This window comes from Ornithorhynchus anatinus, chromosome 2, assembly GCF_004115215.2.
Source record: "Ornithorhynchus anatinus isolate Pmale09 chromosome 2, mOrnAna1.pri.v4, whole genome shotgun sequence".
Taxonomy (NCBI): Eukaryota; Metazoa; Chordata; class Mammalia; order Monotremata; family Ornithorhynchidae; genus Ornithorhynchus; species Ornithorhynchus anatinus.
In genome coordinates this window covers 49,404,112-49,429,107 of record NC_041729.1, presented here as the reverse complement: position 1 = coordinate 49,429,107, position 24,996 = coordinate 49,404,112, and the positions used below count along the sequence as shown (strand labels likewise).

Sequence of the window (24,996 nt, the reverse complement as noted above, 5' to 3'; positions counted from 1 at the left end):
ATCTGAGTTTACCCAGTCAGTGATGCTGCAGATTCTTTAGGCTTAAGTATTTTAATGACTCCTCACATGGAGTGATTGTTTATTTCCCAGGGCTTCCATTTGTTCCAAGGTACTTCAGTCTTGCAAATATTTATTTGGCTCGGACAACTAGAACATTTTCGTGTCTCATTCTCTAGCTTGTCAGTAAAGCCGTGTCTACCTAGGCTCAAGCAATGTACTAATGGTCTTCAGGGACACAGTCTGTACAAGGAGGGCGCTCACCAGTTGTTTTCCGTTGCCAGGATCGAACAAGAAGGATCGGGCTTTAAGTAAAGCATGAGAGAGTTGTTTAACATAGATGAGAACCTCTTGAGTGTCAGGTTGATAGAATGCAGGGCACAGGCTACTCAGGAAAGATGTGGAATCTACATCGGTAGAGATCTTTAAACCTAACGTGGTCAGGTGCGGGCCTGTGTGGAGGCAGGGGTCTGGACCAGATGACCTTTGGAGGCCCCTTCCAGCTGTAGGATTCTCTAGTTTATCTTCAGGTGGCATAGAGAGGACCTTTTCTCACCACCCTTTTGTCACTTGGTGGCTGGATTTGTGATGTAGAATACAATAGGTGTCACGGTAAAACTTCCCTTTCTTTGAGAAGCAACACCACTTAGTGGATAGAGCACACACCTCGGAGCCCAGGACCTGGGTTCTATTCCCGACTCTGCCTATAGCCCTGGACCTGGGTTCTATTCCCGACTCTGCCTTTTAGGTACTGTGTGACCTTGGGCAAATCACTTCACTCCTCTGTGCCTCAGTTACCTCATCTAGGGAATGGGGATTGAGACTGTGAGCCTGATTTGGGACAGGGACCGTGTCCAACCTGATTTGCTTGTATTCACCACGGCGTTTAGTTTAGTGCCTTGCACATAGTAAGCGCTTAACAAATATCACTGTTATTAGTTTAGACTGTGAGCCCGTTACTGGGCAGGGATTGTCTCTATCTGTTCCCGAATTGTACATTCCAAGCGCTTAGCACAGTGCTCTGCACATAGTAAGCGCTCAATAAATACGATTGAATGAATGAATGAATGATTATTATTAGCCTTTACCCTCCTAAAGAGCCTTTTGGGAGCCAGTGTAGGCAACCTGACCCATGCAGCATTAGTTAGCTATGAGTATTCATTTCAAGAGATAGGCACGCAAAAGAAGCCGTTCCACCATCGGAGATACCGACTTTTAACCATTTTATCCTTCCTTTCCTTAATTTCCCCTCCTTTAGGATGCTGAAGTCGATGTGTTCCGTGACATCACGTTCTACATTTACTTTACCTTGGTGCTGGTTCAGTTGATATTGTCCTGCTTCTCAGATCGTTCTCCTCTGTTTTCGGAAACCATCCACGATCCCGTAAGTATGATGGAAGAGGGCCGGGGAGCTGCCTCATGTGATTCTAATCTGGGTGTGAAGGCTGGCCAGATAAATGCAGTGGGTTGCAAGAGGCATGGGTGAATCAGGGCAGGGCTGGCTGACAATTTATTGTCTTCCCGCTGTTAGACTGAAAGAAAACACAGCCCTGCCGTGGTAGGAAGCGTTGCCAGACAGGGAACACTGGATTGAAATGTCTTCCTGCCTCTGCCACTCGGCTCTTTGCTCAGTGCTGTGGGTGTGTGATTCCTGAGCCTCCCGGGAGATTTCTGTGCTGTGGATAAAGGTCTTCAGGAAGCATCTTTGCCTGGTGGTTAGAGTACAGGGCTGGGAGTCAGGAGGATCTTGGTTCTAATCCTGGTTCTGCCACTTCTCTCCCATGTGACCTTGGGCAAATCACTTAATCCACATCTCACTCACCTCATCTGAAAAATGGGGATTAAGACTGTCACCCTCATGTGGGACGTGGACTGTGTCCAGCCTGATTAGCTCGTATGGACCCCAACACTTAGAACAGTGCCTGGCCCTGAGTAAGCTCTTAACTAATCCAGATTTCGGCTGTGGGAATAAGAAGCTGACCTTGGGAGTTGGCGTAGCAGGGTTGGGGGCTGAGTTCTGTGGGTGCCTCTGCTCAGTCAGAAATAATGGTTAAGGGTTTACTTGTCCTCAGCACTGTTCTGGGCTCAGGGGTAGATACAATCAATCAATGAATGGTTTTTCCTGAGGGCTTTCTGAGCACAGAGCACTGTACAAAGTGGTCGGGAGAGTGCACTTTAGTGGAGTCGGTAGATGCGATTCTCACCCACAAGAAGCTCACAGTCTACAGGAGGAGGCAGGTTTTAAAATACATTACCGATAAAGATATGATACAGTAAGATCAGTCGCTCTCCCCCATGGGGCTCACAGTTTAAAGGGGAGGGAGAATTCTGTTTCTGTGATTTGGGGAAAAAAAAAGAGCACTTTCCTCATTCCACTGTAGTTCAGTGGCAAGAGACGATTCATCAAGCAGACTTTATGCCCTGCTGTTTTTCTTCCGTTCCCGTATTCTGACTTCGTGTGAGTTGGGCCAGTGGCCGCTGTGCTCACCGCAATGATGGGGGAATTGAACTCAGCCCCCGGCTCCAGCAGCCGGAGTGGGAATGTTTGTAGGCTGGGAATTCCACCGTCCCTGCTGCGTGAGAAGATGGTGGAGAGGCCGGGCTGACATTCAAGTAGGGAGAGATGGGTGATGCTTCCTCTTCTGGGAGTAAAGTCCTTGGGGTTTGGTTCTCAACGGGGGGGCAAGAGCGAGGCTGGGGGAAAGAGGTGGCAACTTTGGAACACACCAACTTTGGAAAGAGCTGCTTGCCTGTTGGCTCAGGGCAAATCACAGTGTGGACTTGTTTGGTAAGTAGAAAAGAACAGTGCTGTTATTTTACTGTGAGGGCAACCTCCAGGGGAAAGCATGCCAGATTTTATATACAGTCGGGTTGGTTAAGTGCAGTGTTTAGCAGGAGAAAGATGAGTTATTCTAATGGCATCTTCCCGGAATGGTCTGGGAGGTTTTTTTTCTTTGCTTTTCTTTGGTACATTCATTTTTAAAGCGACAGGCTTAGACCTTCCCCAACTACTCCCAAGAGGCTGCTTCTGTGTAACCACAGACTGATCCTTGCTGCAAGATCCAACATGGGCTGAATCGTGGCATCCATGACTGGCCTTCCAGCTTCACACTCAACGTGACTGAAGAGGGATCCAGCTAGTATTTTTGCTGCATGACATGAATAGCCAGTGATTTGGGAGAGCCCTACGTACAACCCCCTGAGTGGTCTAGATGCCATCATGGTAATTTCCACCGTGTTAAATGGGCAAAGTTTTCTTTGTTCCTCTTGAACTTCCCCCAAATCATCCTGGAAATCTTGCACATTACTGTTCTCCTTTTAGGGGATGCTCTTTAGTGAAATCAATCGTTCAGTCCATCAATGGTATTTATGGAGAGCTTACTGTGTGCAGAGCACTGTACTGAGCACTTGGGAGACTCCAACAGAGTTGGTAGAAATGTTCCCTGCTCATAGTCAGTTTACAGTCTAGAGGTGTTATTTATTTTGTGTCTGTCTGCACACTGGATTATAAACTCCCTAAAAGCAGGTCACATATCTTCTAACCTTACTCTGCTTGTCCAAGTGCTTAGTACACAGTTCTACACACGGTAAGTCCTCAGTAAATGCTGTTGAGTAATTGATGGATCGATTCAAGTTTACCTTAGAACTCCCCAGAAGGAATTAAAAATAACTTATCGGAGTAATCTTGCAAGTGGTTTTCAGAAGTCTTGAGGTCACACAAAATATTTTTGGCTCAGAAAATTTGCATTAACCACTCATATTTTCTAATTCTCCTCTTATTCACTCTTCCTGTCGCTAGCCTAAACTCACTAAACTAAGAAAACCTAAACTTTCTGCTTTCAGAAACCCACATAGCTCTCTGAAAATTGGACTAGAAAGCTGAGGCAAAGTATATTAAATTCCCTCTAGTTTCGCTGCCAGATTTGCATCGGGTCTGGACTGATTTCTTAATGCTTCTGCACATCTGAATCAGTGACCATTTTTGTTAATATCTAGAATTTCTTGTTGTTCTTCTGCAGATTTATTTAGTATTTGCCAATTACAGCAATGCAAACATTAGCTTAAACTGTAATAATCGTTGTCGAGAGGCCAGTATCTTATCACCCAGCTTGGCTTTGTTCATGATCCCTCATGGATGATTTATGGGGCATTTTGCTTTTCATTTCATTTCAGTCTAAGCCAGTCATTTCTGCCTTCATTGGAATAGCTTTCCTTTTGTCTTGACTGCCATCCTACATAAGGGAAACTTGAACAAGATCTGTAAAATGGAAACATTTAGGTAAAAAAGTGCATTAGATGAAGAAGGAACTTGGGACGACAGTGCGAAAAACAAACAAACAAAAACAAACACCCCAAACTAACTTTTTCTAATATGGTGACTTCAAGATCCAATGGCATTGTTCTGCCTTGCATTTTTTTTTCTAATGTTTAGTTTAATACCCTTTCCGCCTCCCAAATATTCCCAGAAAGACAACTTGGCTCTCTTTATTAAGCCTTTGGATTCTGCAAACTGGAACAACAAGATAGAACAAGGAAGCTGGAATCTGAGCAGTCTGGATTTGGTCTAGCAAATAGTAGAGTCTCTAAGTGACCTCACTTAATCAACTAGTGCCTGCCCCTGTGCCTTAGGCTAAGGCCTTATCTAATTCCACAATCAGCCATTATTATTATTACTATTGTCATTATCAGTTGAGTGCCCGCTACAACGAAGCTTAAATGGAAGGATGCCTCTGTCCAGAAGGAGTTTTCAGTCTAGGATGGGAGACGCAAACACAGAAAGGTTCCAACTTAGACTGAACGCCTCTTGTGGGACAGGAACTGTATCTGATCTGATTAACTTGTACCTACCCCAGTGCCCAGAACACTGCTTGACACGTAGTAAATGCCTAACAAATACCATAATTATAACTATTAGCCATCAATCAATGGTATTTATTAAGTGCTTACTTCATGCCCAGCACTGTACTAGGTTTTTGGGAGAGTACAGTGCAACAGAGTTGGTAGGCAGGCTCTCTGCCCATGATGACCTTTTATTATAACAATTAATTCTTTTTCCTCCCTCTCCTGCACCCCAATCCAGTAACGGCATAGGCCCCTTGTGTTCTCATATTTTCAGAGGCCAGTTTTTCTGCTCTTGGTGGTGAGGAGGTGAGGAGAGGGTGCTGAAGCCATGAGCCCGCAAGGTGGCCCAATCCCATTGCCCGAAAACTTGAGCCATCTTCCTGTTTCCCCTTCCCTCTGGTCCTTCAGGAGAACAGGGCCTCCCCTAGCCAGTGGTATGGGAAGGGGGCCAAGACCATGAGAACGCAGCAGCCCAAAGCCCAGTGGCAGATTTTTTGAGTGTTCATTATTTTATTCATGATTAAACACTGAGGAAAAATCATCAGCATGGCGTAGTGAAGAAGCAGCATGGCGTAGTGGATTTCGAGCACGGGCCTGGGAGTCAGAAGGTCATGAGTTCTGATCCCCATTCCACCACTTGTCTTCTTTGTGACGCTGAGCAAGTCACTTCACTTCTCTGTGCCTCAGTTACCTCATCTGTAAAATGGGGATTGAGACTGAGCCCCACGTGGGACAGGGACTGTGTCCAACCCAATTTGCTTGTATCCACCCCAGTGCTCAGTATAGTGCCTGGCGCATAGTAAGTGCTTAACAAATACCATAATTATTACTATTATTGAAGGGGGTGAGCCATGTCCCTTTCTTAAACTTCAGAGAAGGAGATTCTTCAATCTCCTTTCATTATGCGTGTCACAGACTTGCAGTCCTAACCAGAAGTAACTCCCCATGTCATTCCAGTTGGATGACATTTGGGTCCTTTTTGGAAGGCTCCGAAGACCTAAAGCTTCACTTTTCTACCCCACTCCCGATATGAGGCCTGGGCCCAGAGGTCAAGAGACTGAGCCATATCTCGTTCTTAAATTCCAGGGAAAGGAATTCTTCCATCTCCTTTGGTTGTGTGTGCCACAGACACACAACCTTAGCCAGAAGTAACTCCCCTGCTCATTCCACTTGGATGACATTTGGGTCCATTTGTGGAAGGCTCCGAAAACCAAGAGCTTCACTTTTCTACCCCGTGCCTTGATTTGAGGCCTTCCAAATTGGGCAGATTCCAGGCCGGGCTCGGGGGGAAACCGTAAAGTGACAGGCGGCTGTCCTGGCCGTTTGTGGCTCGGGTTCTTCAAAACAGGTGGGTAGGGAGCTAAAGTGGGTTGGTCTGTGTGCTTCAGTGTCTACAGTTCTGTTTAATATTGCCGGGTCAATTAAAGTGCCATGCCAGACTGTGGGACTTTGTTTTGTTTGGCTGTTGCAGAGGAGAAAGTTGGAGGGCCCAGAGTTAATGCCGACTCGAGCATCTGGTTTGTGAAGGGCTTGTTTGTGGAAACACGACTTAAGAACTAGTTCTTTAAAAATCTGGGATCATCTGAACAAACATTTCCTGAAGAGGTCTAGAGGAGTTCTGTCTAGAGAAGTTCTGCGGGAGATTTCGTTTTTGCCCAAGTTGATCCCTGATGAGCAGGACTCATGCGGAAAAGAATTGAAGCCCTTCCTTTTGTTTTCTTAAAATCAAATCACAAAGGTTGTTTTCTTAAAATCAAATCACAAAGGTTGTTTTCTTAAAATCAAATCACAAAGGTTGTTCTAGGAGTCTTTCTGAGGTGGACGTGAAGGCCAAATGAGCCTTAAATTAAAACAAGGTGCCCAAGGGCTTTAGCCAAAGGAATCACTAGTACGGAAATGTCTTGGTACTGATGCCTGGGGAAAAAACTTCAATTTTCTTTCAATACTGCGTGCCAAGCACTATACTAGGTGCTGGGGTAAATCAATCAGTCAATCGTATTTATTGAGCGCTTCATACAACCTAACTCTGAAGATAGACCTCTTCTTAAAAGGTGAGCTTGATTCTCTGCATCTCCCTAGCCTGCAAGCTCGTTGTGGGAAGGGAACAAATCTCCCAACTCCTGTATATTATACTCTCTCAAGCACTTAGTACTGTGCTCTGCACACAGTAAGCACTCAATAAAATACGATTATTTGAGTGATTGCATCTTCTCCCGATTGGCTGAGAGTACTGACTTCTGTCACTTTGCACTCCGAGGAGTGCTAAACCTGCATATTCACAGAACTAATGAACAAAAGCCCAGTCTGGGCTGGGGAAATGCCAGGTGAATAAACATTCTGTATGTAAAATGAAGCTTGATGGAGATTTGCAATCCAGGGACATCAAGGATTCACATGGAACCTTAGACAAGCCATCCATAGCAGAAGGCAATATGTACTCGTCGGTGGTATTACCAAGCACTTACCGGGTGCAGAGCACTGTACTAAGCACTTACTCCCAGTATTCTGGATGACTTAAGCCGTTTGCCTCCTTGGTGCAATTTTCAATAATGGTGCCATAGAAAAGGCTGTGCCAAAATGGTGCCAAAGTCCATCTGACCAGAAATCCCCCGCTTAGTTGGAAAGATATTTTGTAGGAATCCCCACTGTGTTCCTATCCTACCATGAGAATAGACATCCCTTGCTGCTCCGGTAATAGCTCTCCAAACCCCGGAGGAGAAGCTTAAATTGAATTTATCACTTTTTAGAGAGATGTGGAATAGAGAGCACTTTAAGTGTGAGAATTGGAGGTTTAGGATTAGGAAATGTCTACCTATAGGTAATGCCACCAATTCTCTAAAAGTGATGGTTGCTAGTTGGAAAGCTCCTTCACCCACAAGTTCCCAACTGTGAAGATTGAGTTTTACGAACAGAGTTTGTCAGGACTCGGCTGTTTCCTGCTCTATACCCTTTTTTCTTTGAATAAAAAAAAAAAATGGGGAAGTCAGTAATATTTGTTCATCCTGTCTCTAAAAGTCATTCTCAGCAGTTGGAAACCCTGAGTCCCAGGCCTTTTCAGTGTTTTGGGAGCCACCGCCATTTGCAAATTCACTGATTTCCATTCTCATTTTATTTTCATGTTCATCTGCATAAGCTGCTAAGCAGGTCGTACTCTGTTCCCAAGACTTTATTTTACCCTCTCTAAAACTGGCAGTTTGTAAAGGTCTTTGTCCTCCTTTTTATGTCATGTTTTGTGTCTCTTCACTCTCATCTCCCCTTCCCCTTCCCAGTGCTTGTGTCCCATCAATCAGTGGTATTTTTGAGCACTAACTGTGTGCAGAGCACTGTACTAAGTGTTTGGGAAAGTACAACAGAATGGAGTTGGTAGATGTGACACCTGTCCACAGAGAGCTTATAGTCTAACGAGGGAGACAGACATTAAAGTAGATTAGGAATAGGGGAAATGGAGTGTAAGGATATTTATATAAGTTCTGTGATGCTGGGGTGAGAATCGAAAGTGCTTAAGGTTTATACAGCCTAGTGTATCAATTATATATTGATATTAATGTCTACCTCCCCTTTTAGACTGAAAGCTCATTATGGGAAAGAAGCGTATCTGCTAATTCTGTTGTATTGTACTCTCCCAAGTGCTTAGTTCAGTGCTCAGCACTTCATAAGTGTTCAGTAAATACCAATGATTGATTGATTGATGTGGAGAGGAGGGAGGATAGGGGAAATAAAAGGCTTAGTATGGGAAAGGAGTGGTTTGAAGGTGGGGAGAGTGGTGGACTGTCAGATATGAAGAGGGAGAGAGTTCCAGACCAGAGGTAGAAATTGGCCGGGGGTTCAGTGGGGACATATGGGCTGAATGGTTTTTTAGAAAAATGATCTGGGTAGCAGAGGGAAATATGAACTGGAGTGGGGAGAGACAAGAGGCAGGAAGAGTTAGTGGGGAGACTGATACACAGTAGTCAGGGTGGGAAGTGATGAGTGCTTGGATCAACATGGTAATAGGTTGGATGGAGAGGAAAGAGTGGATTCTAGATATGATATGAAGCAGTGTGGCTCAGTGGAAAGAGCCCGGGCTTGGGAGTCAGAGGTCATGGGTTCTAATCCCAGCTCAGCCACTTGTCAGCTGTGTGACTATGGGCAAGTCACTTAACTTCTCTGTGCCTCAGTGACCTCATCTGTAAAATGGGGATGAAGACTGTGAGCCCCACGTGGGACAACCTGATTCCCCTGTGTCTACCCCAGTGCTTAGAACAGTGCTCTGCACACAGTAAGCACTTAACAAATACCAACATTATTATTATTATATGAAGGTGGACCAACAGGATTTCCTGACAGATTGAATGGGAGGGTGGACTGAGAGAGATGTGTCGAGGATAATGCTTGGACACCACTTTAAGTTTTCGGAGACGAGCCCTTTTCTCAAGTGCTTGAACACTCGGGTACACTTCTGAGCAACCTTTTGAGGAGTCCATGTAGTAGTTGTTGATGATCATCCTTGGAGCACTGGGCAAGGGCCAATGCTTAGATTGTGAGTCCTGTGTGGGACAGAGACTGTGTCTGACCTGATCATCCTGGTATCTTAACCAGTGCTTTGTGCTGGACGCATAGTAAGCGTTTAACAAATACTGTTATTATTATTAGCAAAAGGTAAAGGGCCAAAATGAATTCAATTTAGGGATACAGACATTTACACATTTTCCCAAGCAAGTGGGGAACACCTTAGAGCCAATAGTTGAGGTAGAGTGTGAGGGGAAAATCCTCATATTATAACTGAAAGAGCAGTTGTCTTCAGTCTCCCTGAATTGGTAGCTGTGGGATATTTCAAAATCTCTATTTTAAAGATTTGTCTGAGAAGTGGATAGAGCACGGACATGAGAGTCAGAAGGACCTGGGTTCAAATTCCAGCTCTACTACTTGTCTGCTGTGTGGCCTTGGGCAAGTTGTTTCGCTCTTCTATGCCTCAGTTCCCTCATCTGTAAAATGGGGATTAAGGCTGTGAGCCCCATATGGTACAGGTAATGCGTCCAACCTGATTAACTTGCATCTACCCTAGTGCTTAGTACAGTACCTGGCACAGAATAAGCGCTTAACAAATACCACTGAAAAAAATAGTCTTGCAGAAACCCATAGATTTATGGGTATGACTGCCAGGCACTATGAAGATGCTGAGAAGGGAGAACCTTAGGATAGGATTTTGGTGGGATTTTTTTTTCCAACTCCCTCCCTTAAATCCTTGGCCCATCCTGTTGTTTGATTTGGGGCTTTGAGTTCATTAATACTGCTTGATGCTGTAGCTGGTCTCTGCCATCCGAGCCGTAACCAGATTGTCATCGGGATAGGGGAATCGGGGGTGGGAAGAGGCCTGCTACAGGGCAGCTCGGTGGTGAGTCAGAGAGGGGAGGTAGTCACATACTGCTGAGAACAGACCTTTTGCAAACAAATGACCGCGTCATCCCCAAAACCACAAAAATGACCATTGATTGGCACAATGACGTCAGACCCTGCCCTTTTCTTTAGGTGATCAGATATTGATGATTGGCCCTGAGACCTTCGTGTCTTTTGATGATTAGACGCGGGGTGTCCTCTCCACCCCTACACTCTTGCCGTGCCGCTGAGAGAAACCGGGGGTAATCTGAGTTCGCTCCACAACGCCTGAGCTGGCAGTTGTGCTTTTTGTCAATTCATCCAGCATGGCCCTTTTAATTTTTGTCACCTCCCCACCCCGGCACTCCTCCCTTCCCCACAAAGGGAAAGTTTAGAAAAGAACTGCTGTGGGCGGTTTCAGTTGGCCGAGAATGGTCTCCCTCTTGTGTAAGCAGATAGAGCCCTTGTTCTGAGAGATTTTGTGCTTAGTCACGGAGTTGTGCGCTGTGGAATTTTCACTTTTTGATGTATTGTTTTAAGCAATCACCCTCATCCTGTTATTTTCTTCCCCCCTCTCCAGTCGTAGGCAGAGTCAAGGGGTGGCGAGGGATGGGCTAACGGCTTTATTTGCCCCTCCCTCAGCCCCACAGCACTTAGGTACACATCCATAATTTATTTATATTAACGTCTGTCTCCCACTCTAGACTGTAAGCTCATTGTGGGCAGGGAACGTGTCTTCCAACTCTTATAGCATACTCTCCCCAGCTCTCAGTAGAGTGCTTAGGCTGTAAGCTTGTTGCGGGCAGGGAATGTGTCTATTCTTATCGTATATTCTCCCCAGCCCTTAGTACAGTGCTCTGCACACAGTAAGCGCTCAATAAATACGATTGATTGATAGATGAGGTTGGCTGGCCGCTGAAATCAAAACAACACCTACCTTTGTTTTCCCTTCATTTTCCCCATCTTCCTCCACGTGTCTTTAGAATCTGCCCACTAGTGCTGCATGCCAGAAACCTTAGGGCAACAGAGGTAGGGCTAGAGGAAAAAAACCCCCACAAGAATCAGTGTGTCCTCTCTGAAGGCCATCGGAGACTCTCCCATCCCTATTAGGCGAGTTTATGGCAACAGTAGGGCTAAGGATAGATTGCCCCCATCTGTAACTTCCTCAGTCAGGGTTCCTCGGGGTTGGGGTTTGCATGGGGGAAGAGAAGGCAATCAGTCCTCCTTTCCGCATGACTTTGAGGAGAGGGGAAGTGGGGCTTATTGCCGACAGCCTGCCCGGCGTCTTTTAGAAGCAACAAAGTGGTTTTAAAAATCGGATTGGGCATTGAAACAGACCACGGAGGAAGCAGCAATTATCGTTTTTTCTTCAGAACCACGATAGATTTTGGCCCCTATGTAACACTGACTTCTAAAAGCAGCTTCAAAAACCTGTATTCTCTGGGTAATGTGTGCTCTTTGCATAATGGGGGCCCTTTCGGTTGTCTTATCAGCCAGCTGCATCCTGGACTAATGAACTTCTGGGTCTCTGCTTGTGTTTAGACCGCATCTTTTTAGGGCTTTCGTGGAAGGGCTGCAAACCTGAAGGATGCACGCTGGTTGCCTGTTCTCCGTTTCCCTCTGAACATGTCATTTGCCGTGCTTCTTTCCAAGCAGTTCCTTAAATTTTAAAGAACCATTTGGGAGAGGAATTCCTGTCTCAATGCTGAATTTGGAGCTGGTGAAGGCTATTGAATTTTACCAAGGGAAGAGCCAGCTATCAATTGGCATTTAAGTAACCTGAGTGTAACTGGTTAATTCATTTGTTTTTCTCTCTCCATGTCTTCTCTCCATTAGAATCCCTGCCCTGAATCTGGTGCCTCATTCCTTTCTAGAGTTACCTTTTGGTGGATTACCGGGTAAGGAGGCCAAATCCTCGGTTTGATGGGGCTTGTCAGTGCCTATTTGCTTCACCATTTTTGTTCACTCAAGTCAGAGGTCAAGTGACCCTCTAGCTTTGGATTGCTGCCTCCTCGTTGGAGGCACAGGATCGTAGAATGGAAGTCAGGAAACCTGGCCCCTAATCCTGGCTCTGCCACCGACTCACTCTGCGACCTAGGCTGTGACCCAAATGATTACTGCCTCAGTTTATCCAGAGGCAAATTGGTATATGGCTTAAGAGGATCAAAATATCGGTGCTGGGTGAAAAAGAGGCGCTAGAGAAAATGAACTTCTCTTTTCTAGACTCATTCTAAGATATATCCCTAGGAATTTTTCGTTTTGGAAATAAAGGGGAGTAAAAGTTTCCTAGTTATCTGCCATTAATCCTTGATTATCTCTTTTAGCGTCACTTCCAAATCTCATCTGTTTTCTTTGTGTTGAATGTAGGTTGATGGTTCAGGGATATAAACGCCCACTGGAAGCCTCAGACCTTTGGTCCCTGAATAGAGAGGACACATCTGACCAAGTGGTTCCTGTCCTGGTGAAGAATTGGGCAAAAGAATGCACCAAGTCCAAAAAGTAAGTGTGCTTCCTCCATTCACCCCTCAGCCCTACAACACTTACATACAGATCTGAAATTTGTTTCTATTAATCTCTTTTTCCTCCTCTAGACTGAGAGCTCATTGTCGGGGGGAGGGGGAAACATGTCTACCAACTCCGTTATACTGTACTCTCCCAAGCACTTAGTACAGGGCTTTGCACACAGTAGACACTCAGAAAATACAATTGGTGGGAGAAGATCAGACCAAGGTCCTGAAGGAGCTAACCTGTATAGTGTTTGGCACCCAGATCTCTTTCCAGAAAAGGCTTGATTTAAAGAGAGAAGCCTTCTAGTCTTGGTGGGGATCTCGCCAACCTCTTCTTAATGAATTAATCAGGTATTAGTGTGTCATAGAAGAGTAATGGGATCTAATATCAATCGTTGTTAGAGAGTGAAATGCTGACTTTAGTTGTTCTTGTGGATTCAGGGTAATTTCTGGGGTCAGTTTATGAGTAGCATGTCACAAACTTATCCTTCAGCTCAGTGCTTGTCATGGCAGACAGCCCAGGAGAGAATTCCGAGTCCTGCCCTTTTCTTTGGCTATTGCCCTTTGCGCATGAGATGCTTTGGAAACAAGGGGCTATAATGTCTGCTTTTTGACAGTGCTTCGAACAGGGTAGTTTCTCTGAGTTAATGAACTGAACCTTGGCAGGAGATGAGGGAAGGTAAAGAATCGAGTATCGTATGAAGCCGGCTGTTGTTTACCGTGGGAGTGATCAGTGAGGCTGGCGTAAATTTGCTGGAATTTAAAATGCGTATGTGTGGTGTTGCTTGGTCATGCCTTATCACTTGTGTCCCCTGTAATGAAGAAACAAAAGCTCTTGGGACAAATCCAATCTCCACGCCACCTTGTTTGGGGGATGCAGAACATTGAGGTGGACGTCTAGCTACCTCTGTGTGGCTCTTCACCTGTGGCTCCTGGCCCCACCCACCTCCCTGGATCTCTGGCCTCAGTGTCGGCCTGCTACCCCTGCACCCTCCCCAAAACGCTCTGCTTCCTGTTCCAGCCTGACCTTTTCATTACCCTGTTCAGACTCTTCTCTTGTCATGGGTTCCTTTCCAGTCTTCCGGATGGGTTTTCCTGTAGTTTGGATTCCCCCCTACTAGCTCTTATCAGATCTGCCCCACCACCTTCCCTCCTCCACACCGATTTCCCCCCTTTCCCTCCCAACTCTTTTCCTCTGCCCCATATCGTCTTTTCGTGTTCTGCCACCCGATCCCTCAGCTTGGCATTCTCCCACGCTCCATAAACACCAAGCCGTAGTTGAGTCAACAAGCTCCCCTGTAACCTACGCAGCCCAGGAAATTTCCATTGTACAGTGAATTGAGGTCTAAACTTCATCCTCTCCTCTCCGTATCCTGCACCAGCCTCTTCATTCCCCCTGTCCACTCAACCTCGTATTTCTCCTCAACATCTCATGGTTTGGGCAAAAAGGCAAGCAGCTGGCATGGTTATAAAAGGAAAATGAAAGTCGTGATTTTGACAAGAATATGAGCTGTAACCTTCAGCAGCGAATTGTCCTTCCTGCCTTTGGTGCCGGCAGCCCCTCAGCCTGTTGAGACAACTGCAGGACCACAGCCCGGACTACCACTGCATCAGCCTCTTCGCTGACCTCCCTGCCTCTCGTCTCCCCATCTCCAGTGCATACTTCACTCTGCTACCCGATTTATTTGCCTGAAAAATTGTTCAGTCCCTCTTGTCCTACTCCTCAAAAACCTCCAGTGGTTGCTCATCCAAGCAGAAACTCCTTACCATCACCTTTTTAATGCACTTGGTCAGTTCTCCCCTTCCCACCTTCCCTCGTTGACCTCCCACTACAACCCAATCAGTACACTCTGCTCCTCTAACACCAACTATTCTTTTACCTTGATCCCATTTATCTCGCTACAGACCCCTTGCCCATGTCTACTCCTGGTGGTCAGGGAATGTACAGTGCTCTGCCTGCAGAAAGCGCTAAATAATTCCATTAAATGATTGACTTCCTTGGGCCTGGAACTCATTCTCCCATCATATCCAGCAGTCCGCCCCTTTCTCTACCTTCAGAACCCTCTTAAAATCACCACACCCCCAAGAGGCCTTCCCTGACTAAGCCCTCATTTCTGTTATCCACCCCTCTGCATCGACTCTGCACTTGGCTTTGTACCCCTTTAAGCACTTTGATACTCCCCCCATCCCCGTAGCATGTCCTTCTTCTCTTTTATTTCTCCTGTCTGTAGTTTATTTAATGTCTGTCTCCCCACTGTAGGCTGTTACTTCTTTTGGACAGGGATAGGGATTCTGACCGTCGTATTGTGCTCTCCCAAATGCTCTGCAAACATTGAGTAAGCACTCAATAAGTAGCATTTATTGATTGATTCTTTCCTTCTGTGTTGCAGGCAGTCCTTAAAAATTGTGTACGCTCCCAAAGATCCCGTGAAGCTAAAAACAGGCTCGAAAGGAGATGTGAATGAAGAAGTGGAAGCGTTGATTGTAAAGCCCTCACAGAGGGACAAGGAACCATCTCTCTTTAAGGTGTTATATAAAACCTTTGGGCCCTACTTTCTTATGAGCTTCCTGTTTAAAGCCCTCCACGATCTGATGATGTTCGCTGGCCCGGAAATCTTAAAGTAAGATCTCCTCCCCTCTCGGCCCCCTGTGGGGTTTCGGCCCCTTGACCTTCCGTCTTGCTCATCTGCTCTTATTCTAGTCCATGTCATCTCTGACTGGAGCACAATGATACCCCCCGCCCCTCAACCTGAGTAGACAAAGCCCTGGAGAAAGCTTAATGTGGAGTCACTGGTGAAGCGCATTTTACTCTCTCCTGACTGAGAGTGAGATCCGACCTCCTTTTTGTGGGTTAGGGATCAGTGATTTCAGCTGGAAGTCCTTTACCTCCCCCACTACCCCCAACTGTCTCTTCCTCTGTCCCGTAGGGTTGGAGGATCTGACGATCTGACGGTGGTGTGACTGTACCACATTGGGCTAATTCCTCCTCCAGCTCCGGGGTTTCCCTGAAGGGGTAGGGGTTCAAGGCTGGGTAGAGAACCAAGCCGTTCAGGCCTCAGCTTCTCCACTTGTGAAAAACGGGGCCTTCCGCTCTTGTGGGGTGAACCAGGTGGGGTGCTCGAGCCTACGAGCACTGGTGAGCCCTAGCGAGCTATCTCCCCTTTCTCTCTTTCTCTCAACAGATTACTGATCAACTTTGTGAATGACAAAGATGCCCCAGATTGGCAGGGTTACCTCTACACTGGGCTTCTCTTTGTGAGTGCTTGTCTGCAGACTCTAGTCCTGCACCAATACTTCCATATCTGCTTTGTGAGTGGAATGAGGATCAAAACTGCTGTTATCGGTGCCATCTATCGTAAGGTAGGTGATGGCAGAGTCCACCATTCCCAGAGCGCACGGCGTGCTGGCATTGGGGATAGAGCACAGGCCTGGGAATCAGAAGGTCATGGGCTCTAATTCCGACTCCTTCACTAGTCTGCTGGGTGGCCTTGGGCAATTCACTTCACTACTCTGTGCCTCAGGTACCTCATCTGTCAAATGGGAATTGGGACAGTGACTGTGTCCAGCCCAATTTGCTCGTAGTCACCCCAGCACTTAGTACAGTGCCCGACACATAGTACGCTCTTAACAAATAGAATAATAATAATAATTTTTTATAATCAGTACTTTGGACCATTTCCAAGATGCTAATTTATCTCTTGGGCTCTGAATCGCAGAAGCTAATTCCACTTGCCGATTAATTCTATTCAGTAATTAAGGGCACACTATGGGCCGTGCACTGGGGTAAATAAAAGGTAATCAGATCGGAAATAGTCCCTGTCCCACACGGGGTTCAAGGTCTGAAAGACAGGGAGAGTGGACGTGTTAATCCCCGTTTCATGGATGAGAAAACCGAGGCACAGAGAGGTTTTCATATGCCCAAGGGCTCCCAGTTGGGCATCCCCTGACTTCCCCAGATCCGCGCTCTCTCCACTAGATCACCTCCTGTCCCTTCGGCTCACTCTTCAGCACTGGGAGACTTCAGAGTTCTTTTCCTGCTAATGGAAAGTGACTGTGCTTGTTATCTGGATGATTTTAGTGAAGGAGGATGGGCGGGAAGGAAGGGAGTTGGGCCGGATGTGGAGCCTGAGAGGTAGAGAGAGCCCGAGCCCTCCCTTTGCAAAGGACGTGGCATTGTGTGAGCGGTCAGTGTCTGTCCTTCCATTTTCTCGCCTGAGAACTGGGATTAGGAATACCTACCTGTTCCCTTGCTCTCCAGGATGGAGCACTGAAGCCTCTAAGAGGGAGGAAAAGGATACTTTAGACAATCATTAACAAAATAATTTAAAAGCACTCAATCACCTTGCCGCCTTCTACCTTACCTCGCTGCTCTCCCACTCCAACCCAGCCCGCACACTTCACTCCTCTAACACCAAAAATGTACCCTGTTCTCGTCTATCTCACCGCTGACCTTTTGCCCACATCCAGCCTCTGGCCTGGACCGCCCTTCCTCTTCATATCTAACAGACAATTAATCTCCCCTCCTTCAATGCCTTACTGAAGGCAGATCTCCTCCCTGCCATAAGCCCTCATTTCTTCTTCTCCCACATCACCCTTGCCTCTGGATTGGCTCCTTTTATTCACCCCTCCCTCAGCCCCACAGCACTTCTGTACATATCCGTAATATATTTAATTATATTAACATCTCTCTCCCCCTCTAGGCTGTAAGTTCATTGACAGGGAACGGGTCTACCGACTCTGTTGTATCGTATTCCCCCAAGCACTTAGTACAGTGCTCTGCGCACAGTAAGCGCTCAGAAAATGTGGTGGATTGGTCAACCTGTGTTTTGCACAGCTGTGGTGGATGCTCAGACCTGCACAGTCTCAGTCACAAGATGAGGAGCAAGGTGGCATGGGCCTAGAGGAAGGAACAGATGTGGGGTGGAGGCTTACCCTCTGCGGTCTTGCAGAGTCCCCAGGATTTCCACTGTTTCAGATTTGGCCACGAAACTGAAAGCCAGGATTTCTTCTGGGCCCCGCACGTGATCTTGGCCGCTCCTGTCAGTCAGTCATTCAGTCAATTGAATTTAGTGAACGCTTACTGTGTGCAAAGCACTGTATTAAGCACTTGGGGGAGTACAGTATGACAGACACATTCCCTGCCCACAACAAGCTTACAGTCTAGAGCGGTATTTAGGGAGAAGTTACTGTGTGTGTGCAGAGCACTGTACTAAGCATATCATAATAATTATTATGGCATTTAAGTGCTTACTATGTGTCAGGCACTCTACTAAACACTGGGGTGGGTACAAGCAAATCTGGTTGGACAGAGTCCATGTCCCACAAGGGGCTCACAGTCTTTATCCCCATTTTACAGATGAGGTAACTGAGGCACAGGGAAGTTAAGTGACTTGCCCAAGGCCACACAGCTGACAAGTGGCAGAGCCGGACTAGAACCCATGACCTTCTGACTCTCAGACCCGTGCTCTATCCACTAGGCCATGCTGCTTCCCCACAGAACAGCGCATTAGAATTAGTGGGCGTGATCCCTGCCCTCAAAGAGTACAGAGTCTAGTGGACCATGACTTCATATTTTCTGATACAAGTGCACTCTCGTCACTCACTTGCTCTTTTACAGAATTAAACATTTCAGAAGTTCCAGAAAGCTAAAGAAATGATCCTTCCATTGATTGGTTATCGATCAGTGTTGGATCAGTGTTGTGATAGGACTCAGCGTCACTGCCCGTGGAGAATAAGTTCATAGTGAAGTGGTTATTCAACTTTGAATTGTAATTTTAATGCGTCTTTGTTTTGAATGAAGAATCAGGGAAAGGAAGTGTTTTTTTTTCCTCCTTGGGGATTATTATTTTCACTAGCATGCTTTGCAGCTAATTCCTTTTTTGGGCTGTCTCCCTTGTTCTTTTGGAAGATGCAGCTAGGGGCAGATGGGCGAGGGGTAGTGTGAGTATTATTTATATTAATGTCTTTTCCCCTCTCTGTGGGCAGAGAACTTTTTATATTGTACTTTCCAAAGCGCTTAGTACAGTGCTCTGCACACAGTAAGTACTCAATAAATACGACTGATTGCAAACCAGAGAGCTCCCAAGTAGCTCCCTTACTGCCTCTGCCTATGAATAAAGCAGCAGGAGAAGCAGCGTTGCCTGGTGGTTAGAGCATGGGCCCGGTTGCCTGGAGGACCTGCGTTCTAAGTCCGGCTGCACCTTTTGTCTGCTCGGCGACCTTGAGCAAGTCACTTCTCTGTGCCTCAGTTCCCTCGTCTGTAAACTGAGGATTTAAGACTGAGAGCCCCAAGTGGGACATAGACTATGTCCCATCTGAATAGCTTGTTTCTCCTGCAGTGCTTAGTACAGTGCCTGGCACACAGTAAGCACTTGACAGATGCTATTGAAACAAAAGAGGTTTGAACACGGCGTTGTCCGGTGTGTTCAGGATTTCCCTTTCTAACTCCTTCGTCCCGTAGGCCCTGGTCATTACCAATTCCGCGAGGAAGTCTTCCACCGTGGGAGAGATCGTCAACCTTATGTCTGTGGATGCTCAGAGATTCATGGATTTGGCCACCTACATCAACATGATCTGGTCTGCCCCTCTGCAGGTCATCCTGGCCCTCTACCTCCTGTGGCTGGTACGGAGTTTTGCTCCTCTCCTTGCTTCCGTTGTAATAGCAGTTGTATAGTGCAGTTTATGACTTAAAGGAGTTGGAGACTTTTACTCTGAGTCTCAGGATATATTTTGTGTGCGTGCCTGTGTGTATTTTGTCTGGGTGAGCGAGGGCTAAGGGGAGGGCACGGGCTTTTCTTTATTTTGTCACACACAGTAGAGGGTAACTGTGGGCTCAGGGCGTTGTGTGATGATCTGTAAATATTTTATCTTGTTTTGACCTTCACTGTTTATCTTTCCATAACGTTTCTGCAGATAATTGTGTTTTCTTGCTTATTATCTGGCTTGGAAGACAGATGCTGTTTTTGCAGTTTTCATACTCTGATTTTTACCGTGCTTCGCTCTGGGTTTTTTGATCCTGGTCCTCTTGTAGTGCCATGTGTAGCGGTCAGAATTTAAGTGTGCATTTACCCCCTTGACATTTAAACATTTGTACACGTAAATATTTGATGCAAATTGTATTTAGTTTCCCCGGGTTAATATTTAGATGGGAAAAGTGAGGAAGATTAAAATAAAGAAGTCTGCGTAAGCTAACTGGATTCGTCTTTAAATAGAGTGATCTATGTAGATGTAACAAACCAGGCGTGAGGGCTTTTGCCATCAAGAGTAGTTAAACAAACCTTTCTCTTCTTGTCTTAGAATTTAGGCCCTTCTGTACTCGCTGGTGTGGCTGTGATGATTCTTATGGTTCCCATCAATGCGGTGATGGCCATGAAGACCAAAACCTACCAGGTAAGGGGGTCTGGGCCCAGGTTAGCTCAGCATCAACTGTGGATAGGTGACCCCAAATCTCTTTGCCCCTCACTTGAGTTAGAACGCTGCAGAGTCGATGAGAGTGGCTGCTTCGAAGCCAAAATGCGATTTTGCCTTTGCAGTGGAGTCTGGGCTGAGGGAACTTGGCTCCTTCTCCGAGTCACCAGAGTCTTGGTCGTAAGGAGATGAGTTAGAGAACAGAGGCCGGGAGGAATGCGTTGCTTGATCGTGAGATGAGAAGCAGTGTGGTCTAATGAATAGAACACGGGCCTGGGAGTCAGAAGGATCCCGACGCTGCCACTTGTCTGCTGAGTGACCTTGGGTGAGTCACTTCTCTGGGTCTCAGGACTTGTGCACATATCTGTAATTTGTTTCTATTAATGTCTGTCTCCCCACGTACAGTGTAAGCTCACTGTGGGGAGGGAGTGTGTCTATTTTTATAGCGTAGTCTCCTAAGCGCTTAGAAAAGTGCTCTGCACACAGTAGGCGCTCAATAAATATGATCGAATGAATGAAAGAATGAATAAAAGATTGTGAGCCCCACGTGGGACGGGGACTGTGTCCAACCTCATAAGCTTGTATCTACCCAGCGCTTAGTATGGTACCTGGCACATAGTAAGCGCCTAACAAATGCCATTTAAAAAAAAAGAGAGATGCTCAGTCGATAGTTCAAGGACAGGATTCTGCAGTGCTTTGTCCCTCCAGCTGGTGCGAAATGAGCAGACCGCTGCCAGGAGTTGAAAAACAACGTTCTGTTTACACGGCGTGGAAACTTGATTAAAACACCTTGGTCAGCTTCTTGTCGTCCCGTCTCCCCCCACCCGCCATGCATTTCACCTCTGCAAGCGAGTTCCTCTGTCTGGAGATCAGGCAGCCCGCAGCAGCCCTGTTATGGGTTAGGGTGCTTGGGGTGGGAGGGACAGAGTGACTTTTGGTCGCGCATTCTCTTCTGGCTCCCTCAGGCCTCCGGCTTTGCTGGGGACAACGTTTCATTTTGTCCCTCGCCCTCCGGAGCACCGGCGAAGCCGCTTGCTGCCACTCGCTGCCACCCCGGTGCAACACCCTGGGAGGGATTAACGAAACCAAGACTGATGGTTTGACGAGGTCAGGAAGTGGGTTAGAGGAATTAGGTTCTGGTATGGGGGCTGGGGGAAGGAAACCTTCTCTGGCACTTGTTCAAAGATTGAAGTGCAAAAGCCTCGATGTAATTTTTAAAGGAGCGAAGGTGGCTACAGTCGGCTCTCGATTATCTGGGGGCTTTTATGCAGGCCCCGTCTTCTCCTTTTCCCTCCCGCTTACAGGAGACCGACATAAAATTACAGTACAGATGGCTCTGTACTTAAGTGCTGTGAGGCCAGGGGAGGAGTAAATATCACAGTGCTTAAGGCACAGGCTACTGATAGAGGCCTTGGGCGCTGAAAATCAGGGGTATAAGATCCAAGCCGTCAAAAGAGTGGCTGTTCAGCCTGTGCTTAATTTTGTATTTTTTTAGTTGTATTTTTAAGCACTTACTGTGTACCAGGCACCGTACTAAGCACTGAGGTAGATACAAGCTAATTAGGTTGTAAACAGTCCACGTCCCAAATGGGGCTCGCAGGCCTAAGAAGGAGGGAAAGCAGGTATTGAATCCCCATTTGGCAGATGAAGGCACTGAGGCCCGGAGAAGTCAAGCGACTTGGTCACACAGCAGGCAGGTGGCAGGCAGGATTAGAACTCATGTCCTCTGACTCCCAGGCCCCTGCTTTTTCCATCAGACCGTGCTACTTCTCACCGAGGGTGCTCATCATCATCAGTGGTATTTATCGAGCACTTATTCTGGGCAGAGCACTGTACTAAGCGGTTGGGAGAGTACAAAGCTGACACCTCAGGAAAAGCTGCATCTTGCTGGGATTGAGAAGCCGCAGGATGCCATTGCTCAATGGATACTCTGGTTTCCCTCCTAGTCTCCTTGTCGATTTACTCCTTCGTTCCTTCCCCAGCCCTCAGTTCAGTTCTCTGCCCACAGTAGGTCTCAGTGATAGCTGTTGATTGATTACCGATGGTGTAGAAACCCCTGATATTCCTGAATCTTGGGTATAAATTTGGAGGGGAAAATGAGCTTTGAATTCCAAAATTAGCTTCCTTTACATTCAGTTTAAATCGGTTCCAGTGGCGTCTCGTGAGGCGTAACTTTTTCTCCATTCGCTTGTGCTTTAGGAAAGCAAAATAGCTGGGTGGTGGAAGCCAAAACAAGAATTTAGAACAGTTGAGGTCAGGCTCAAATTTTTGCGTGAACTAAGGCAGTCTTTCTGGAAGTAACAGGATTGGCTTTCTTAAAAGTAGTAGAGAGCAGCCTGGTGCCACCCCTGATAGGCCACCAGAGCTGGCCCTGACCTGACTCTCTGGCTCTCTTTTGCAGGTGGCCCACATGAAGAGCAAAGACAACCGGATTAAATTAATGCACGAAATCCTCAACGGGATCAAAGTCCTGAAACTGTACGCCTGGGAGTTGGCCTTCAAGAAGAAAGTTTTGGAGATCAGGCAGGAAGAGCTGAAGGTGCTGAAGAAGTCTGCCTATCTGGCAGCAGTGGGCACCTTCACTTGGGTCTGCACCCCTTTCCTGGTGAGTCAGCCTGCTAGTGGGAATTTTTCGGCTCTTCACGGGTGGCCTGGCGCTAGGCCAGGCTCCCGGGGGGAAGTCGGCTTCAATTCTAGAGCCACGTGACGTGGTTTTGAGTAGACCGGTGGGGTCAATCTGCCAGACAGGGCCAGCGCTCGGGAATCGGGCACGGGATGAGGACTGGGGACTGGAACCAGGCCCGGACGTGGCATTTGCTCTTGCTCAGCCCTGGGCAGACCTTTCCTGAGGACCTCCCGCTGCATTAATAATAATAAAAATAATAATAATGATAGTAAGTGCTTACTGTGTGCAAGAAACAGTACTAAGCCCTGAGGTGGAGGCAAGCAAATCGGGTTGAACACCCATCCCTGTCCCACATGGGGCTCACAAATAAACTAACTGAGGCCCAGAGAAGTAAAGTGATTTGCCCAAGCTCATACAGCAGACAAGTGTGGAGCCAATTCTGACTCCCAGGCCCGGACTCTAGCCACTAGACCATGCTGCTTCTCCATTAGACTGTAAGCCCTTTGAGGGCTGGGAATGGATGTCTTGCTACTGTTGTTATTCTTCCAAGCCCTTAGTACAGTACCTTGCACTCAGATGCTCAGTAAATACTTTTGATTAAATTATCCATTGACTCTGTTTAGGGACTCCACACCTCCAGGAGGGTTGAGGATGTCGTATCTACCAAAGCTGTTACATTGTACTCTCCCAAGTGCTTAGTACAGCGCTCTGCACATAGTAAGTGCTCAGTAAACACGAGTGATTGAGAATAAACGGTGAAGGGGAGCATGGACGACTGCCAAGAGGAATTCAGAGAAGAGCTCTGAACAAGGATAGGGATTGGGATCTTTGATTTGAGGAAAAGTCAAAGCTGAGGGATGGCTTCCAAAGAAACCTCAAGATCACCAAGGACTCCTGTTTGTGTGAGAGTGAACAGAGACAGAGAAGTGGCAGAGATTTCTCTGTCATGGGTGGTGGTGAAAGAAAAGAAGATGAATTTGGATTAGAGTGGGAGGGAAGCAAGTTAGAGCTAAGAAAGAACTTCCTGGCACGAAGTTTATTAAACACCACATCTACCTGATGTGTTTGGCTTGGGTACAGTCTGGTCTGGTGGCAAGGAAATGGACTGAATGATCTTTGGAAGGTTCTGCTAATTTACAGACTCTGGGGATAAAGTAATTTCCCATCGTATCCTATAAAGTTTGCACTCCCTCAGGTTTTGTAAATTTGCTATAGTTTGAGGGTAGGGGTGACAGAAAATGAGCCCCAGGATGTGCTGAAGATGTTTTTTTAGGGTTGGGATGGCGAGTTCCTGCAGAATCGTATCCTTTTAAGTATTGCCTATTTTGTTACTTAGGCAAAGCCAACAGCCATATATCAGTATACTGATCTTACGATGACTTTATTTTATGTAAAACTAAGTTGCTCTTCATCCTGAAACCCCCAGAAAGTTATTCATCTTGCTTTGTTTTAAATTCACAAATTCAGTATTTTCAGATTTTTTTGGAATTGATTTCGTTGGAAAACCTTGGAGACGAATCTCACTGATGGTTTTGTTCAAGTAGACCTGTTGCCGGAAAAAAAACTGAAAGTAGCAGCCCTGCAAAAGAGTAGCCAATTTCTGCTGGGGCCTGAGAAGTAGCGGCCTCTTACTACATTAGGATAAAATATGTACTCTTCTCTTTGAAGGTGTTTAAGAGTTCTTTCCATTTGCAGATTCCTTCCCCCAAACTGTGGTGAAGTGTTTACGCACATTAGGTATGATAAAAGACAGAGGATGGGAAGGAGATGAAGGTTGGATTAGAGAGTGCTCTCTCTGGCCCGTGTTTTATGTAATATTTTTGCTTTACAGAAGCCTGGAATATTTTAAGGTCATTTAAATTTCCAAAAATGCCTCAGCCAATTGATTGCCCCGGAGCATTTCTGGCTCCTTCATTTAAAAGAAAAATCTTTCTCAGTGTCTTCAGAGAAGGTTCTCACTTCTTCTTTCTCTTGGGGTCTGGTGTTGCTCAATCCTGTATGGAGACGAGGCAGGTGTTTGGGAATGTTGACCTCGCTGGAATGCATCGTGGCCTTTTGTAGTTCTGCGGTGGGGCCAAGTAGACCTGTTGGACTCTGTCAGTAAACCTTCCGTTTTGCGCTTCAAACTCTAGGACTGTGAGGAGTCCCCGTCCCCCGCCCCTCCTTATATGGTATTTGTTAAGCACTTACTATGAGCCAGGTACTCTACTAAGCGCTGGAGTAGATGCAAGCGAACACAATCCAAGGGCCACAATGAGGCCC

The 24,996-nt window shown here is 46.6% G+C and overlaps 1 protein-coding gene across 2 annotated transcripts in view; it reads left to right on the top strand.

The window, feature by feature from the left end:
• The window catches only part of ABCC1 (ATP binding cassette subfamily C member 1), a 115,984-nt gene that overhangs the window by 43,261 nt on the left and 47,727 nt on the right, over positions 1 to 24,996 (top strand). For both annotated transcript variants that reach the window (XM_029054615.2, XM_029054610.2), the window contains exons 5-12: positions 1,256 to 1,381; positions 12,031 to 12,092; positions 12,562 to 12,693; positions 15,092 to 15,322; positions 15,884 to 16,061; positions 19,162 to 19,323; positions 19,998 to 20,090; positions 22,510 to 22,713. In XM_029054615.2, the coding sequence (XP_028910448.1) occupies positions 1,256 to 1,381; positions 12,031 to 12,092; positions 12,562 to 12,693; positions 15,092 to 15,322; positions 15,884 to 16,061; positions 19,162 to 19,323; positions 19,998 to 20,090; positions 22,510 to 22,713 (1,188 nt within the window). The remainder of the gene's footprint in view (positions 1 to 1,255; positions 1,382 to 12,030; positions 12,093 to 12,561; positions 12,694 to 15,091; positions 15,323 to 15,883; positions 16,062 to 19,161; positions 19,324 to 19,997; positions 20,091 to 22,509; positions 22,714 to 24,996) is intronic.